This window comes from Gopherus flavomarginatus, chromosome 5 (genome assembly GCF_025201925.1).
Source record: "Gopherus flavomarginatus isolate rGopFla2 chromosome 5, rGopFla2.mat.asm, whole genome shotgun sequence".
Lineage (NCBI taxonomy): Eukaryota > Metazoa > Chordata > Testudines > Testudinidae > Gopherus > Gopherus flavomarginatus.
The window spans coordinates 157,578,810-157,597,383 of NC_066621.1; the positions used below are offsets into that span (position 1 = coordinate 157,578,810).

Here is an 18,574-nt window from a genome sequence, read left to right on the forward strand (position 1 = left end):
TGTGATGGAACCCTAGGGTGCAACCTGAATCTGTGGGACCTCTGTGCTCCGTTAACTCTTCAGCCTAGGCTCTCACACAATGCTATGCCAGTGACAGGCAGCAAAATCCCTCCAGACGCTGCGATCATCAGCATGTGAAGCCCCACACCCAGCAAAATTCCAGGAGTGCTCCTTGAGCCATCCATGAATCATACAGAGAGCGGCACCAGTCAATGATCCCAGCCTTGCACCCCAGAAATATACCATCTTACACTGCTCAAGTCTCCCTTGGACAGTGCAAGCTTGTTAGTAAGTTTGCCACTTCAAAGGAATGTAGACATGCACCAGGCTTTGTAATCCAAGCTGTGTTTCCTCAAGCACTGCAACAAAAACACACACTGTTTTAGGCAAAATATAAAACAGATTTATTAACCACCGAAAGAGAGATTGTAAGTGATTATAAGTAGCAGACATGGAGATCAAAGTTGGTTATCTAAGAAATAAAAATAGAAATGCAGCCTAAATTCTATCTTAAACAGACTGAGCAAGGTTGGAATCAAGCAGCCTCTCACCTAACAGACGTTACAGGCAGCTCACCGTTCTTCAATGTACAGACTGGGACCAATCTCCCTAGTTCAAAGTTGTTGCCTTCCAGAGGATCTTCCAGGTGCTGAGATGGGGCCGGGGCGGAAAGGCCAAGTGATGATTTCACAGTCCCTCTTTTATACTTTCATCCATCTGCTAGAAAGCTCCTTGCCCTGATGTGGGGATCATGCAGTTCCCGTTAGTCAGACAGTCCCCACCTGGGTACATGCCCTCTCCAAGCAATCTCTCAGAGAGTGGATTCTTCTTGATGGGCCACAGTCTGGCCAGTAATAGCTGCTCCTTTGTCCTTACTGAAAAGCTGGCTGTGGTGTCTCCCAACCTCACAAGGTACTTCAGTAGTACATATCACAAAACGTCATAACATCATGTACAATGGCAGCACAGACAATCCAATGGGATATTGAGACTTTTTAAATTATACCTTACAAGCCACGCATTGTACAAAACATATAATTGTATGACAGTAGTGAATAAGGAGCTTCCAGGATGCTACTTTGAGGTACAGTGTGTCACAATAGGAAAGGGGCAAATGCCTACGTTAGGGGCTGCAAAGCAGCAAGACAGACTTACCTGTAGCAAAGAGTGTCTGCATTGGAATCTGCACGCACCTCAACACTATTTACAAAGAAACTATCTGTGCAAAAGAACCAAACTGACTAATGTTCCTGGGTGTTTTTGCAGGAAGCTTGAATGTTTATCTGCGGTTAAAGGGACAGACCACAATAGAAAATCCAGTATGGTCTTCAAGTGGGAATAAGGGACAACACTGGAACCAGGCCCGGGTTAATATACACCCCACCACTTCATTTCAGGTAAGGCAGAGGAGAGTGAAGCTCTCTGGTGCACACACTGGAACTAGAGCATTCTCTTTGACACTGATGGGGGAATCAAGCAAGTGCCTTGTTTACACTTCTGCTCTTTTGACACAACATTTCATAGCTTCATTTCAGCTCTGAAAGCTGCTTTCTGGACAGATAATTGCTTTCCCTCTTGTAAATAGGTGCAGATCACAGAGATTAACAATGCATATTTAATGTCAGAATGCCAACCCCTAGCTGGAATAGTAACCTGTTTTCAGCTGGGAATGGTGCTAGCAATTTATGTAAAACATATTCTTTTTAGCTATTTGAATAGAAAGTTTGCTTCTTGTGTATTTTGTCTGGGGACCAAGGAGCAATACACAATCAGATCCCTAGAAATTTATGCTTTCGCCACAAAAAAGAAATTATCTCTGAATCTTTGGTAACAATTAGGTGACAAAGAAACAGTATTCCCTGTAGAAAATTCCTGACTTTGCAAAGATACACACAGCATTCATTAGAATTGCACGGCTTGCTGCAGTTTGTCACAAACTTTGTGCTTGGTTTGATCATAAGATGTGTACAGATTTCTGCAAAAAAAAATGTGATTTTGTGGGCCCAATTCTGCTATCCATACTCACGAGGATGAATGGGCCCAGTGGACTCAGTATAGCTGCTTGAGTGAGAAACTCCTCTCCAGCATAAAAGTTGCACAAATGAACCTTATATCTTTAAAGCTATCCTGCTCGCCAAGGATGATTATGGTTCTGGGCTCCAAAACGTATGCACCTCCAAGTCTGCTAACCTGAAAACATGGATTGGTAATTACTCCTGATCCTGACCCTGAATTTTTCATTGCCAGAGTAAGGGGCAGAGATAGAGGGAAAGTTATTTGGTGTCCATGCTCCTAGAGGCTGTTCTAAGCATATAAAAGGCAGCATGGAAGAGGATGGGAAGAAAACAATGAGAGAAGGATGACGTGGAGGAGGAGGTGGTAAACCAGAAAATGTGACTGTGGGGAGGGGAAGGCAGATGAGTGCTGAGGTATAGCCAGGGCCACACACACAAATGTGGCTCAGCAGCCCCCAGGAGAGGGGATGGGGCCAAACCTGAGCAACTCTGCCACCCTGGAGGTCACAATGCCCGGAGCAGGGAACCGAGGCCAGCTCTGCTCGACCAGATCTGGCACTGCAGGGTAGGCAGTGTGAGCCCTCTCCTCAAGGGGAGGATCTGCCCCCCCACCCAAGCCCCAGCCCCCCAACCTATTTACTGGGTTGCCACAGGCTGTCAGTATTTACAAATGGGTCCGGAGCCACAGAAAGTTGAGAACCACTGCCGTAGCCCCCGATTCAGCAGTCTGTCCCTGTTCAGCAGCACACCTATGTACGCACTTCAGAGCTTTGCTAAAATACGATGAACCTGAGCACGTGCTGCTGGGGAGAATTGGTTGAAATTTTTGAATGAAAACTTTTTTTTATGGAAACATGGGTTTTGGCACTCAGAAAATTGTCATTTCGTTTTAATGTTCAGGTTTTTTCAGCAAAAATAAAAAGAGAAAAATGTGTTGTTTGGTTTTTATTTTTATGTTTATCATGTCTGGTTTTTTATCTACTTCTCCCTTTTCAAGTGGAAAAATAAAAAAGAAAGAGAAAGGAAGGGGAGGAAAGCAGATCAAAAAAATAGTGAAAATTTTGGAATAAATGAAGAATTGCTTTTTTAATAAAACCTCTGAAATGCAAAATTGGTTTTTGAACTTTAGTTTTCATTTTTCGCTAGGCTGATTTAAATATTTTGCTGAATGAGGTAAAGGACTATTTGATTTTTTCATGGATGTTTTTTGATCTATTAATCTTCCCTGTCACATGGTATGTAACTCTGCAGTCAGTATGCCTAGCTCCCATTATCATAATGTTCATTTCTGGCATGTTAGTAGAAACTGACCCTGAACTTGCATTCCAGGAGCATTTTACATTACAATGTTTTAAAGTGAGAGTCTCAGAAAATCACGACTCCAGGGGCTGGCGCTTTAAGAAATATTCCAAACAACAAAAAGAGTTGTCAATATCGGTTCCTCCTGTTCATAATGATTTATCTAAGTTTTTATAAAGTTACTGTTCATTGTGATATCTGCACAGTGATTAAAAGAGCATATCATTGCTGCATTCCCCCAAAAGAGAAGCCATTGGACCCAGCACATCTCACCTTCCTTCTATTTCTTTCAAAGCAGGGAGATATTTTCTGCCTGCCTATCCCATTGTGCTACTAACTTCTAATTAGCCCCTCACCTTTCAGCATTCTTATGCCAAAATGTGGACAGAGGAGCATCACAGAAATATTTACTGCCTGTTTAAGCAAGATCTTTAGCCAGTCAGTTCACAAGTTTTGTGTTTTATAGTTAAATTTAAGGGTAGTGAACTGAAACTAATCTTAGTCTGTAGTAAACTGTATCCTCTGACACAGAAATTAAAACTTGTTAATGGGTTAATTTATTCCTAGATTCCTTTTACATTTTCCCAATCCACATATCCAATACCGAAGCCTTCCTGGTGAAGAGATTATGAAGGGATTATGAATGCTTAGAACCAGTATTTATGTAATGCTTATTCTGTCTGTTAAATAACCTGAAGAAGAGCTCTGTATGGCTTGAAAGCTTGTCTCTCTCACCAACAGGAGTTGGTCCAAGAAAAGGTATTACCTCACCAAATAACCAAATAATGTATGCAATGGTAAGTAAAATGAGACTAGAGCATATAAAAATGAAACACTCCCTGCTGTCTGTGTCATAACAGCTCTCAAACCACATTTCAGTAGGCACACTGTGACCAACAGTAGCTGCAACTTCCTTGAAGTCTTCTTACTGCCTTCCAGCTCCTTGCAGCAATATGTTGCATAGTTTGGTGCACACAAAGAGCAGTTTCCAAAATGGTTCTTTTAGCTGGAAGAACTTCCAGCATTGAATAGGATACGGATAAGGATACAATCTTCCTGATCCTCAGCTGCTGTCACTAGTTGTCCCTGGATGTAAATCAACATAGTGCCATTAAACTGGGGATACCATTGAAGTCAGCGGCGCTACCAAACTACAGTGACTACATGTCATCTGTATTATCTAATTTTTTTTCGGTGGCTGCTGTGAAGGATGCTGAATGGCAGAACCGGCTCCATTTCTGTATCTCCAGTAGTGGATGTTCAATGGAGTTATCCATGGCTGACCAACATAATCCTTCGAATAACCCCTCATCCCACACAAGTTCCCCAAGGCCCATGTCTTCAAATGTGGGTGCCCCAAGTTAGGGCTCTAAACCCATATGTAAATTTATAAGTAAGTGGCTTGATTTTCAGCGATGCTGAGCACCTGATGTTCCCATTGATTTTACTCAGCACTCAGCATGTTTGGAAATTAGTCTCCTTCCTCTAGGAGTTTATATATAGATTTAGGTGCCTAATTTTAGGCAACTATGTTTTACTCCTGGGGGCATTCTGCTCCAAAAAATTAAAAATTCTGCACATAATATATTAAAATTCTGCAAAATTCTGCAGATTATGGTTGTCAAAATAAAACCAAGGGAGGAGAAACTGCTTTTGTAGTTGGTTTTCACACCTCAACTGCTAGAAGAGGGCCTCATCCTCCCTGATTGAACTGACCTTGTTATCTCTAGCCTGCTTCTTGCCTCCACATATATACCTGCCCCTGGAAATTTCCACTACATGCATTTGACAAAGTGGGTATTCACCCACGAAAGCGCATGCTCCAAAACGTCTATTAGTCTATAAGGTGCCACAGGACTCTGTGCTTTTACAGATCCAGACTAACACAGCTACCCCTCTGATACTATCTCTAGTCAAGAGGCACGTGCACACCTGAAGTGGAGCACCCATAGGGACTCATATCTCAAAAAACTGCAGTTACTGGCTCCATGTCTGTCGTAGAGTTTTATATTGCCACCCACCACCGTATGTGAATCCCTTTCATGTATATCAGTAGCACTAGCAACATAGACTCATAGACTTTAAGGTCAGAAGGGACCATTATGATCATCTAGTCTAACCTCCTGCACAATGCAGACCACAGAATTTCACCTACCCACTCCTGTAACAACCTCTTAACCTATGTCTGAGCTATTGAAGTTCTCAAATCGTAGTTTAAAGACCTCAAGGTGCAGAGAATCCTCCAGCAAGTGACCCATACCCCATGCTGCAGAGTAAGGCAAAAAACTTCCAGGGCCTCTGCCAATTTTCCCTGGTGGAAAATTCCTTCCTGATCCCAAATATGGCGATCAGCTAAACCCTGAGCATGTGGGCAAGACTCACCAGCTAGACACCGAGGAAAGAATTCTTAGTAGTAACTCAGATCCCACCCCGTCTAACATCCCATCACAGACCCTTCTCTTACCATTCACTTCTGAAGAAGAGCTCTTTGTAAGCTCAGAAGCTGGTCTCTCTCAAATAAAGCTAATACCTCAGCCACCTTGTCTCTCTAGCATCCACTTCTAAGTTTAATGGCCTGTTTCCTATATATTTTTCCACTCTTCTTTTCACATGCCCAATTTCAGAGTTCAGAAAGCTGTGCCACAGAAATCTGGTTGATACAGGAACTCTTCACTTAAAGTCATCCTGGTTAACGTTGTTTCAATGTTAAGTTGCTGATCAATTAGGGAACATGCTCATTTAAAGTTGTGAAATGCTCCCTTCTAGTTGTTTGGCAGCTGCCTGTTTTGGCTTCATTGTTCTCTCTTTTTAAATTAAAACTCTGTGTATAATCTTTTTGTTTGTTCATGAGTTAGCTCGTTTTGTTGGTTGATATGTTTTTTACAGGGTTTTGTTATTTGTTATATGAAGAAAACCAGGCCCAGGAAGACAAGTACAAGAAATGTCGTATTTATGTCTGAGCAAAATGTTTCCATCTCAGCTTTTTTCGAGGGAAACATTTTCCACTAAATGTAAATTTTCACAGAAAGTGCTTGCTTTTCTTGAAAATGTTTAGTTGGAAAACCTAAACAGTGAACATTTTCAGTTTTTGACACACACACACACACCCCCCCAAAAAATTGCAATGTACAAACACTCAGTTGGTGGTTGCATCTGTTTTAATGTGACTTTGTTTTGCACCTGGGCAACCTGTGTCAACCAGAATTAATGGCCTTTTATAGTGTTGTAGCCATGTTGGTCCCAGTACATTAGAGAGACAAGGTGGGTGAGGTGATATCTGTTATTGGACCAGCTTCAGTTGGTGAGGGAGTCAAGCATTTTAGCTTACGCAGATCTCTTCTTCAGGTGACTTGAAGCACCCTATATAGTTCCAAAGCTCGTCTCTCTTGTCTTTCACACAACACACAGTCAGCCTGTGGAACTCTTTGCCAGAGGATGTTGTGAAGGCCAAGACTATAACAGGGTTCAAAAAAGAACTAGATAAATTCATGGAGGATAGGTCCATCAGTGGCTATTAGCCAGGATGGGCAGAGATGGTGTCCCTAGCCTCTGTTTGCCAGAAGCTGGGAATGGGTAGCAGGGGATGGATCACTTGATGATTACCTGTTCTGTTTGTTCCCTCTGGGGCACCTGGCACTGGCCACTGTCAGAAGACAGGAGACTGGGCTAGATGGACCTTTGGTCTGACCCAGTGTGGCCATTCATATGTTCTCACCAACAGGAATTAGTCCAATAAAAGATAATACCTCACCCATCTTATCTCCTTAATTTACTGCTTTGGAAGTTATCCAAAGCCAGGCAAGATTTCAGCCTTCCAACATGTAATTAGGCTTATAAACCTCTGTTGTGATTTAATCCAGAATAATGAGCATGATTCATTTAATTCTTCAAAAACAAAAGGATATTTTAAACTAAAAGATGGATCTGTCAATAAATAAACAAATAGCCTGTGCGTGCACACAAATAACATGAATTTTAGTGCCTGGAACAGACTGACAGACTGTGAAAGATGGGGAAGGCTGCTCTGGGGAATTAAATGCTTTGTTCCTCCACAGAACAGGTACAGCACAGGGGTTGCCCAAGGCAAGCGGTTAAGGTGCATTTCATGTGCCTCAGCTAGAACAGATGGGCCATCTCTAGGGTTATGGATGTGGCATAGTTTTCATTCCCATCAGTCCATGTCCTCTCTGCTTAGCCCACGACAAGGATGCCAGACAAGGTCAGGGCCCCATTATCCTCGGCTGCACCATCACAAGTGCAGATTTGAAATTAAATGAAGGTTTCTAACCATCAGAAGAGTGAAGTTCTGAAACAGCCTCCCAAAGGGAGTAGTAGGAGCAAAAGACATATCTGGCTTCAAGACTAATCTTGGTAAGTTTATGGAGGGGATGGTATAATGAGATAGCCTAATTTTGGCAATTAATTGATCTTTGACTACTAGCGGTAAATATGCCCAATGGCTTGTGATGGGATGTTAGATGGGGTGGGATCTGAGTTACTACAGAGAATTCTTTCCTGGGTGTCTGGCTGGTGAGTCTTGCCCACATGCTCAGGGTTTAACTTATCGCCGTATTTGGGGTCGGGAAGGAATTTTCCACCAGGGCAGATTTGCAGAAGCCCTGGGTTTTTTTCACCTTCCTCTGCAGCCTCGGGCACAGGTCACTTGCTCAACGATTCTCTGCACCTTGAAGTCTTTAAACCACGATTTGAAGACTTCAGTAGCTCAGATATAGGTCAGGGGGTTATTACAGGAGTGGGTGGGTGAGATTCTGTGGCCTGCATTGTGCAGGAGGTCAGACTAGAAGATCATAATGGTCCTTTCTGACCTTAATGTCTATGAGTCTGTGAGAGTCTATATGAGATGATCCCTTTTTTCATTATTTTGACTTTCAGCTACTAGAAACAGGCTGAGAACATCATCATCTTAGATCCAAATGAAATGTTGGCAATAAACTCCAAAGCTGGCTACAATTGTTACTTGAGCTTTGGGAATGAAAAAAGGCCTCAGGAAGACTTAGGGCTTGTCTACGCTGGCACTTTACAGCGCTGCAACTCTCTTGCTCAGGGTATGAAAAAACACCCCCCTGAGCACTGCAAGTTTCAGCACTGTAAAGCGTCAGTGTAAACAGTGCCCCAGCACTGGTAGCTATGCCCCGGTGGAGGAGGGGTTTTTAGAGTATTGGGAGAGCTCCCCCAGCACTGTGCCGCGTCTTCACAAGCCATGTTAAAGCCCTGCCACAGCCAGCACTTTAACATTGCCAGTGTCGACTGACCCTAAGGATAAAAGATGGGGCCCACTGCATCATTTCTTCCAATTAGGGGTGGTCTGAACATTAACATTTAGATCCAGGTTGAAATCTTTGCCAAGTTTGGGGGCATTCGGACTTGGGATTTTCATTGGGCTTGTTTCTACTTCTATTGAGGAGTCTCTCCAGGGAAGTACACTCAGCCTGGCATCTGCTGGAAAAAGCAACTGAAAGCTAAATTCCCTTTGAGACTCCCAGGATTGATGGGACAACGTAAGAAATAGTTTCCATTTTACTTGTCAAGAGAGTAAAGTGGCCTTCAGTATATTTGTAAGCTCTGCTATTCTTCTGCTAAATGCAGCATTTCTAACAACAGCTGTGTAAAATTACATGGGCACAGATAATAGCTTTTGCTAGAGACTGGTGGGGGATTGTGATCCTCTGGCACATCCTGCAAGTAACTACGAGCTGCACACTAGACTGTGCTTCATGCATTGCCAATACTCTTCTGCGATGATTTGTTTTGAGACAGTGGCCAGCCTGGCTAATAGGGAACCTTCTTTGAAACCTATGCAGCTTCTTGCCAAAAGCAGATTTCAATTAAATGCAACCTATTGTATGTTTGTTTATAGAGTTCCTCGTGTCTTGAAGCAGTGCATGTCCTAACCAGGAGAGATTTGATTTTAAATCCGGTTGATAGATTCTGTACAGTCTGCCAAGAGAGGGAGAAAAGAGGAGAAAGATATTTTCCTTTCAAGCTGAATATGTTCCAGTATCGGTGTTAGAGTGGGGGAAATGCGATGAGAGGGTAATTACTGGAAACACTGTTTTCAGACAGTGGGCTAAAAATGGAAAAGCTTGCTGTTTTCCCAATTACTGCTCATGGTTACACTAATGCCTGCCTTGTTACAGTAATTAACCTACAATATCACACTTCAGTAAAATAACGATGGAGCCATCCACTACAAATGTGCTGCTTTCAAGTTTATTTAGCATTGCGTGTACAGAACTTGCCATGTGACTTAAGGCGCACCAGTCAGCTTTTAAATACATCCCCAAGCCCTGCCACTCTACTGCTATAGTGTCAATAGCCTAGAGAGTAAATTTGGCTTAATGAAAGTAGGACACGTGTCTACTGCTGAGGGTGTGAGTTCCACAATCAAGTCTAATCAAGAAAGTAAAAACTGCTTCTGCACATCATCATGTCTTGTGATCTGGTATTCTGGCACATCGCAGTGCTTTAATATTATTTATACGGTAGTGCCCATCCAGGCATGGTGCTGAGCAGTGCACTGTTTCACTGGGAACTGAGGACTTGCTGGACAGTTGTAATGAAAGCTGCTCATTCTCATTGCGTAACACTGACTGAACTGTATTAATTAGCAAAGATAAGATGGAAGCTGCCAAAAGAACTCAATCCTGTGCCCCAATAAATCACTGGTAAAACTGCTGTTGAAATCAATGGCAGCAGCATCCGGCTAAGTGTTCTCTATACATCTGTATTGTAACTAGATTATTACTAACTGCACTGTATTACTCCACATAGAATTAAACGTCTGCCAAATGACTCTACCCCTAAGAGTTAATTTCTGGATCAGTGCCACAGTCTGATCTTTGAATTTCATGCATATCTTGTAGTAGATGAAAGTTTAGAACTTGTCATCTCTGTCAACTGAAAGCATTTCAAAAGGATAGCTGTGTGAATTTGATTGTTTGCAAAATAGGTGTTGCATAATTCCCATCACCTCTACAGAAAGACTTGGAAGTTTGCTATTGAATACATTTTCTCATGGTTCTCCAGTACTGTAGTAATCCATCATTAATAACTGGCATTATGGCAAATAATAGTAACTACCTTGGTACAGGGCAGACATCTCCAAACTGGGATATTTTTCCTCTCCAGGTGAAGTAATACAGATTTCTGCCTCTGTCTCACAATGTTGCTCTCTTTTTCCTCAATCACATACTTTTCTTGGTTGGAGCTTACCATTCTCGTATTCTGAGAACACACTAGACCAAGTCTGATTTTTTTTCTCAAGGTGTCCTGAAAACAAGGGGTAACATCTACACTGGAAATCTGCTAATCATCACAAGGATGGGAATAGCCTCTCGCCATTCATCTTTGAGCTAGGATCTGCTCGTTTCCTTCACCAAAGCAATAACATGAAGCGCTGTTGACACTTGGTGCTTCCTGAGAGACCAGTATCCAGCCAGGCCCCTCCAGTGTATGAACCTGGGAAAAACATGACGGACATATACCCCAATAAGCAGTGGTGCTGACATAATGTCAATCATGTCCTCCAGTGACTTGCAATGAATATTTTCTTAAGCTTGTCTCAGTGAGAGAGCCATGGAATCTGGCAGAACCCCATATGAAAGAGAGAGTGGGTGAATGAGTGTTCGTGTGACTCTCTGGAACCTCTCAACAGGAAGGACTGAATACAACACCAGTCTGTTGCACAGGTTCTCTCAGACTGTGGGTAATGGCCACCAGGGGCAGGTTGCAAACAGGTGCGAGGGGGTTAAGACCACCCTGTCCTTTCCATATTGCTGAGTTGCAAGGGGATCCCGGCTTGATCCCAGCTAGATGAGATCAGTGTCTCCATATGGAAATGTAATGGGTGGAACCAGTTGGGGAAAGTGCAGAACCACTGATCTCATCTTACCCAAGAGCTTCTTTGGACTCTGTCTAATTGACACACCCTCATGTCTTCCCTGGAACATGGTCAAGTGCAATAATAAATTGTAATACCAAGAGACCTCCCACAGAGGGCACATTCAGCTTCAAGCCGCTTGTATAGCTAGCTAACACCTCCCTTTTTTCATGGCAAGTTATCTGAAATGCCTTTACTCTGTGGTGCCAGACTACCATCATACCTTTATTTCTATAATGCCTCCTGTTGAGGGACGCAGGTGCTATGCAGCAGATGAGCAAATGTCCAGTCTTGGGATGACATGCTGTGCTGCCATTGGTCGTTGCTGATTTTCGTTTGTTTGTTTTGTGGAGAGATAGAGTTGCTCCCTGGAACTAGTCACTGGTGTTGGGCTGAGACTCCTAGGAGACAGGATAGCCCTGCATGCTGTTCCAGGCCTGGTGTATACTTGCAAACAAAGCAAGTTACAGTTAACATATGCCCAGACTCTGCACTAATGATTTCTCCTTTACTGGGATGCTGACCTGCCAGCACAACAGGTGTATATACATTATTGAAGGCACACAGAGAGTAATTAGCTACAGCTCTTTAATACCACATTAATTTGTGTCCACGAATAGAGCTGAATATTTTTTGTGTGTCATGAATTCCCTGTATTGTTAATTGTATCATATTTATTTTTTGCAGCTCATTTTTGAAGGGGTCCGAGGTCCTGGCATAGAAGGTGATATTGCTATTGATGATGTATCAATTGTGGAAGGAGAGTGTATGAAAGCAGACCAGCCAGCCAACAGTAAGTAGGTCCTCCAGCCCATGTGATGAGCTGTCTAGATACTTATACCGCTCCCCGTCACTGTAAATGTGAGCCATGTTCTGAACCAGACCCTGTGGTGCAGAAAACAAAACGTTACCCAGTTGAGATGGAGATGTTTACAGATTTCCTTGGAACCAAAATCTGGAGCCAAAATATCTCTAGTCAAATATGAAATGCATTACATTTTTTAAAAAACGTAATGGCAGCAAAGAGAAGGAAAACCAAATGGGAGTCAGGCAGGCCGGAACCATGAAATTGCACTGTGCTGTGTAGCTAGAGGGCATATATGTATGTATATAATGGCACTGGTCTATATTAAAGGAACACTAGTTCTCCTCATATAGAGCCAGATTCTGATAGCCACCATCCCAATGCTCCGTGCCTTACTCTATGGGTCTTCATTCGAAGTCAGTAAAACTGTTTGTGGAGTAAGTATGACTGTACTGAAGTCAGGATATCAGAATCTGTCCCCTAGACAATAGACATTTGGATATTAATAACGTACTTAATTTTAAAAATGTATAGATCTCCTTTTCTTTTACAATTAATAAACATTATATGTGTGTGTGTGTGTGTGTGTGCATGTATATATTTGTTTTATTATTATATATAAAAATCTCCATTACCCTACTGATAAATCTGACTGAATAAAGAGTGGGAAGGAGAGAGGGAGAGAGAGCTGGGTGTATGGGGATGGATGGATGGCTAGATAGATAGCTATTGGGAGATAGAGAGAGAGGGAGAGAGAGTGCTGGGTGTATGGGGATGGATGGATGGATAGATAGATAGCTATTAGGAGAGAGAGAGAGCGCTGGTGTATGGGGATGGATAGATAGCTATTGCAGGCACACATCTATGCTACAAGAATTTTAAGGTTGCAAAACCAAACACTCAAAAGCTGGGAAATTCCCAAATGTAGGTTGCCTGTAAAACCTTAATTCACTCCCCCCCATACAGACACTTTGTGCATAGGTTTTATGATAAAGTCTTTAATGATATGATCACTTACTATTTTTCTCACACGACCTCTGCCTTATTCAGTGCCCAGGATTGACCTTGGTCCCTGTATTTATCGATAAATATCATCCAGTTATCCCACAGTGCTAGAACCTTGGTGAAAATAGGGAGCCTGGCCCGGGGGCGTGGCCTTGGGGGAAGAGGCAGGGCAGGGGCGGGGCTACTGAGAGGGACCTGGTCTCTTGGCCAGCGCTGGGAAGAGGCTGGCAGCATCAGCAGGGGCTAGATTTTGCAGCGAGAGAGCCGCTTACCTCCTCCATTTTGAAGTGCAGTCCCACCGGCACCACTCTGCATCTGCCCAAGGCAGCTCGGCCTCCTTCCTCTCAAACCATGCCCGTGTTAAAAAACAGGCAGGCATGGCCCTCGCACTTTTAAAAGTGTGGAGAGGGGACAGGGAGGTGATGTTGGCACCCTTGAGTTATCCTGTCCCCCAGCCTCTGCATTTCCATACGGGATCTTCCAATCTGTGCAGTGTCAGTGTGCCATTTACCCTTACATGGTAAACTCTGGATTGTCTGCTTGTTAATTCTCCTTTTTTTCTCCCCTACTCTTTGTAGATTTACGAGCAGGTGCTGTTGGGACATTAGCACATATATGGCTTTTTCCAGTGATCCTCCTCATGTCTGTCTTAAGTCATCAAAGGTGACCTTATCCTGGCAGAGGCTATGAAAGATTCACCAAGCATTGGCATGAAGAAAGAGTCTTTGTAAAATGGACACTTAAAAACAAACTACCAAAGATTCCTCCACTGACTGACTCAAAACATTAAAATAAATAAATAAAAATTAAATAAAAAAAGCACTGGGGATAAAAGGCATCACGGGAGCGTAACTGACTCTGAACCACATATGAAAAGCGATCTGGCGTAAAAGAGACCTTCAGGTGCTTTTGTGGTCTATAAGAAATACGGCATCATCTGGTTGAACTCTGAAAAAAAGACCTATAGAAATCCTTGTCAAAGCACAAAGTCATGGCTGGTTTTGTTTCAAATGAATAGTTTGCTTGTTACCATGGAAACCTAATGGCCTGCCAAAAAAAGCGAGAGAGAAACAACACCTCAGTGTAAACAGGGTATATGAAGAGCTGGCGTTTTATTTTCCCTTCAAGAAGGTTTTTAGTCTAGAATTAAATTAATGTAGGCCCTTTCACCTTGGGGTGTCACCTCCCCTAGAGAATAACCCTCGATCAAAGATGTTTAAGACATTTATGTTTCATTTTCTCATGGCTATGATAGATAACTGTATGCTGTCGCCTTTTGCATGCATTACTACCCAGGGTGTGTAACCTGGGCTTACATATGACACAGGCTTATCTGAGTTTGCTTGCAGCCACTTCAACACCTTTCCTCCCCGACTAAGTCATCTGTTCTAATGAAGTGAAGAAACCAAACCACCGTCTTTTATAAATTGCCATGGAAACCAAGTGCCTTCAATGAAACAAGCCTGATTAAAAAACAAACAAAATCAACACAGAAGCTTGCACTGCTAAAAATGTGGTTTGTGCAAACTATTTTCTAAACAAACCACAGAGCCTAAGTGTGCAAACAGCAGGCAAGGAAACAGAGCCGCTTCTGGAAAAGGATGGACCTAAGTTGCTGCGTAAGACCCTTTCAGATGAGATGTTCCAGACAGCCATGGCCTTTCAGCTTATTATCCATTAGAAAATAGCTTCCATTGGTCCTGGAGATGGGAGCAGCACTTTTTTTTTCCCAGATGATCAAGTGGGTCAACCAGAGAAAAAGGTTGTTAAGATGTACTTAGCGCAGCAGGTGGTAAAACACGAAAGGGATTTTCTTACTCTAAGCTCCATTTGAAAAGAAATTGGCCTGAGCTTTAGAGAGACGAGAAGGTGTGTGTGTGCGATTGCAGTGCATACAAAATAACACAAAAAGGGGGCCACCAACGCAAAGGGGGCCTGCAAATCTGGCTTTATTCAAAACACGGATGGTATAATGCCTCTGCCCTTTAGTCAGACTCTGTGCAGATTGTGAAATATTATTTTATTATTTTAGCATAATTAAAAAAGACACTTTTACAAAAAAAAAACCTGTAAAAATGATTTTGAGCTACCTGAGTACCTACCATACCTTTAACCGGCCAGTTTTCCAATGCATTGTAAATTTCCCTTAAACAGTGGGTTATGAAAATTTGAAAACCTTTTTCCTTAAATTATCTCAGCTTTTAACTTCATTTAAAAAAGACTTTTGTCTAAAGATGAGGATTATTTTATTATATGTTCAACACCTAGGATTAAAAAAACTGATATGCAAGTAATTGGGTTACAAATATTAAAAACAACAACCACAAAATATAACATTTGCAAATATTAATATAAAAAGCACAACAAGATGCAGTAAAACAATTACAAGGCTTGATTTTTTTTTTATTCTGTAGAAAAATGTTTGTGCAAATTCAGTAATTCAACTGAAGAGACAATTTTACAGCTATGTTCAATAAAGCCTCTTTCCAGGTAAGGTATTCTAAGTGGTACGTGTGTTTGTTGCACTCTGTGCACTTATTCACGAAAAGGGCATAACCGAGAGTCGCTTTCTTGTGTCGTAATCTGTCATTGTCTGAATCCATAATACTACATGACGTTCAGGGACAGGGATTTTCCCAAGGGCACTGCCAACTATCTATTTGTAAGTGACTTCACTAGTTGGTAAAACGCTGGTCCTATGGGAGTACCCTAACTGGAGTCCACTTGGAAGTCAAGGGGGAGTTCTGAGCATGGATTGACTGTGAGGTTGGGGCCCTATATGCTTTTCAATAAAAGACATTTCCAGCTAGCAAGCGTTAGCATTAATTAAGGATGGGAGAACAATAAGAACTTGCACTTGGTATATTTTGAGGTTCAGAGCAGTTCTGATAACGCCAAAGTAGTGACATATCACCGGAGAGGATTTTTCGCCCCATATTTTTGGCTTGGCTGTCTTTGAGGAGAACCTGCCTTACAAGATTTCCAACCGTGTTTCCAGAAACATTATTTCAAGCCCATCTGAACCTTTTGCAGTTCCCCCATCATTAATGTTTAGGTACGGTATGTCAGCTGCCATCGTTAAAGCAATACGACACATTTGGTCATTTTTCAGTCTGAGCTCCTGCTTCAGTGGTCCTCTCATCAGAGAGGTCGGAAACCCTTCCCATGACTGTCCCTGAAGACTGCCAGCAGAGGAACCTTAGGCTGGGCTGGTATCTCAGCTAGTACAAAGGGAGCTACCTAGATTCATATCAGCTGAGGATCTGGCATGTTGTTTTCTGGTTTATCCTTCACAGTAGATTGCCGTCAATTCTGTTGCTGTTTTGTTTTATAAAATCCAGACTGTTTTGCTCTGTGTAGATTGGCTGTGCCCCTTTAAAAGTAAATCATGCACCATTCCCTTTATGTTTGCTACTTTTCCTCTAATTCATGACTGCTAAAACCAGACCAAACTAGGACTGAAATCTGGAGGCCTGTTCTTCAGCGCAGGGAAGCGGAAGCATCCCGGAAACTGTTCTCTGGCATCGTACTAAACAGTCACGGTGTTGTGTGAAGTATCAGGGGTAGCTGTGTTAGTCTGCATCCACAAAAAATCCACCAGATTCCTTGGTGGTGGTGTATGGACAGCAACAGTCCATGACGTTGGCTGTCATAAGTAGTGAGAATAATGCGGAGAGAGAATTTGGAGAGGCTCTTAAAATGCCCACTCACATTTAAATGGTTTTGATCAAGATAGTTTGAGAAAAATGAGGTTTTTTTTCTTTTTGGGGATTGTAAACCAAAATACAAATGGATTTGCACATGCCAGAATTAGTCTGAGTATCTTTTTTTTTTCAATTTTAAAATGAATTGAATGTTTATTAAAAGTTTGGGTTTAAATGCTCCAGAGATCAAAGTCCTCTTGGTAGTTCCAGTGCAGCGTAAACACAGAGTAAGTCACCTTCCACACACTACCATAGCCCTCCGTCTTAGCTTTGTCCTGCAGAGGTCAACTCTTGGGGTGAGAGGATAGGTTATTTTGCATGCTCATTTTCAATCCTTGCTCCTTGGCTGGGTGTAAAAGAGAGCACCAGTTAGTGCGGATCTTCTTGTTCATTATTTGCTCGAGAATAGACTCGATTTGTATTTGTCTTTCTAGTAAGCCACAGGAAAACCAATGAGGTGGCAAAGACTTTGGGTTATTGTGCAGATGCAGGATGTGTCTGAAGTGGGATCTGAGCAGTGAAAGGTGCTATATCTGGTTACCCAATTCCCTGAGTCATCTAATCCTGTTTCTGGTGTATTTTTAAATTAGTCATGAAAATGAATTGTTCAGATGTCAACTTTGCAAAAATGTCAGTTCATATGTAATGTTTCTATTAAAGAAAAATGGGGGGGAGCAAAGTTTGGATAATTAACTCCCCTTGACCTCAGTGAGAATGATGGGTGTAGAGTGGCTACAAGAGCGTGTCCCGACTGAGCCTTCCCAGAGTCACAGGTAAGTGGACTCTACATTAAACATTCAGCAGACTTTTCGTCCCATGTCCTGTATATATGCCAGCAGGATCTGAGAGAGCTGGGGTGTTACCTTAGCATTTGCCATTTGCTATCCCCTTTTATACCCAGCAATACCACTGTAACCCACATCTGTTCTGAAAAGTGTAGTTTGCACATGAAATCCTAAATAAAATAGCCGAGTTCTGTGATCTCACTATACCAGCCCAGCTCTTCCCCTGCAGCCAGCCTTATCCAGGGACACCCTCGTTTCTCATGGGGAAACAAAAGAACATAGGCTAAGTGGAGGCAAATTACTGCAGAATACATTGCAAATACACTGCATGTCGCTACCTACAACATTGACTCAAGCCAGCTAAATTAATTAGACTCTAAAGGCATGGAACGGCTCCTCATTCAAGCCTCTCAAAAAAGCTGTGTGTAGTGGGATAAAAATAGCAAATTTAGCTACCCTACGAGTAGAGGATAGGTTCTTTGCACTCACCCCACTTTATATCAGCCAAGCCTTTTTCAGAACAATCTTCAAATGTGTATAAATGTGAAACCCACAATAATGCTCAAGCACAGAAATCTCTCTCCTGAAATGTTCGTTAGAGACCTTGGGAGAAGAACTGCTTGGTCAGCTGGATGTAAGTTAAACTGCAGCTGAAAGTCCTCATGCCATTAACAGCCTCATGCACAATGGGGCTTCTTACAGCCTTCCGTGTACACATGCAATTTCCCTCGCTCAACTCGATGGCTTCTGTCGCCACTTTGTTTCAACAGCCTCCCTCCAATGAGTCCATTTTGATTTGTAACAGAGTTCGGGAATCAAGACCCCATACTTTTAAATACCACCTATCAGTTAAAGCACTGCCTCATTCCTCCCATTAAGGCCTACACAGTTTTGTTGACAAACATCAGGGTTTGCTGATAAAACCATGGCGATATACACACAAAAATGCTCCTCCTGCTGATTTAACTCTCATGCTACATCGACGACATAAAACTACCTCAATGAGCAGCATAGAGCTTTTGGCGACAAAGTTAGAGTGACGCACTGTCAGTGTAGACACT

At 42.4% G+C, this 18,574-nt stretch overlaps 1 protein-coding gene across 2 annotated transcripts in view; it reads left to right on the top strand.

Annotated features, from left to right (window-relative positions):
* MDGA2 (MAM domain containing glycosylphosphatidylinositol anchor 2) overlaps positions 1–14,893 on the top strand; it is a 661,668-nt gene extending 646,775 nt beyond the window's left edge. For both annotated transcript variants that reach the window (XM_050954596.1, XM_050954598.1), the window contains exons 15-17: positions 1,267–1,397; positions 11,902–12,007; positions 13,603–14,893. In XM_050954596.1, the coding sequence (XP_050810553.1) occupies positions 1,267–1,397; positions 11,902–12,007; positions 13,603–13,691 (326 nt within the window). In that variant the 3' untranslated portion in view covers positions 13,692–14,893. The remainder of the gene's footprint in view (positions 1–1,266; positions 1,398–11,901; positions 12,008–13,602) is intronic.
* The last annotated feature ends 3,681 nt before the right edge of the window (positions 14,894–18,574 follow it).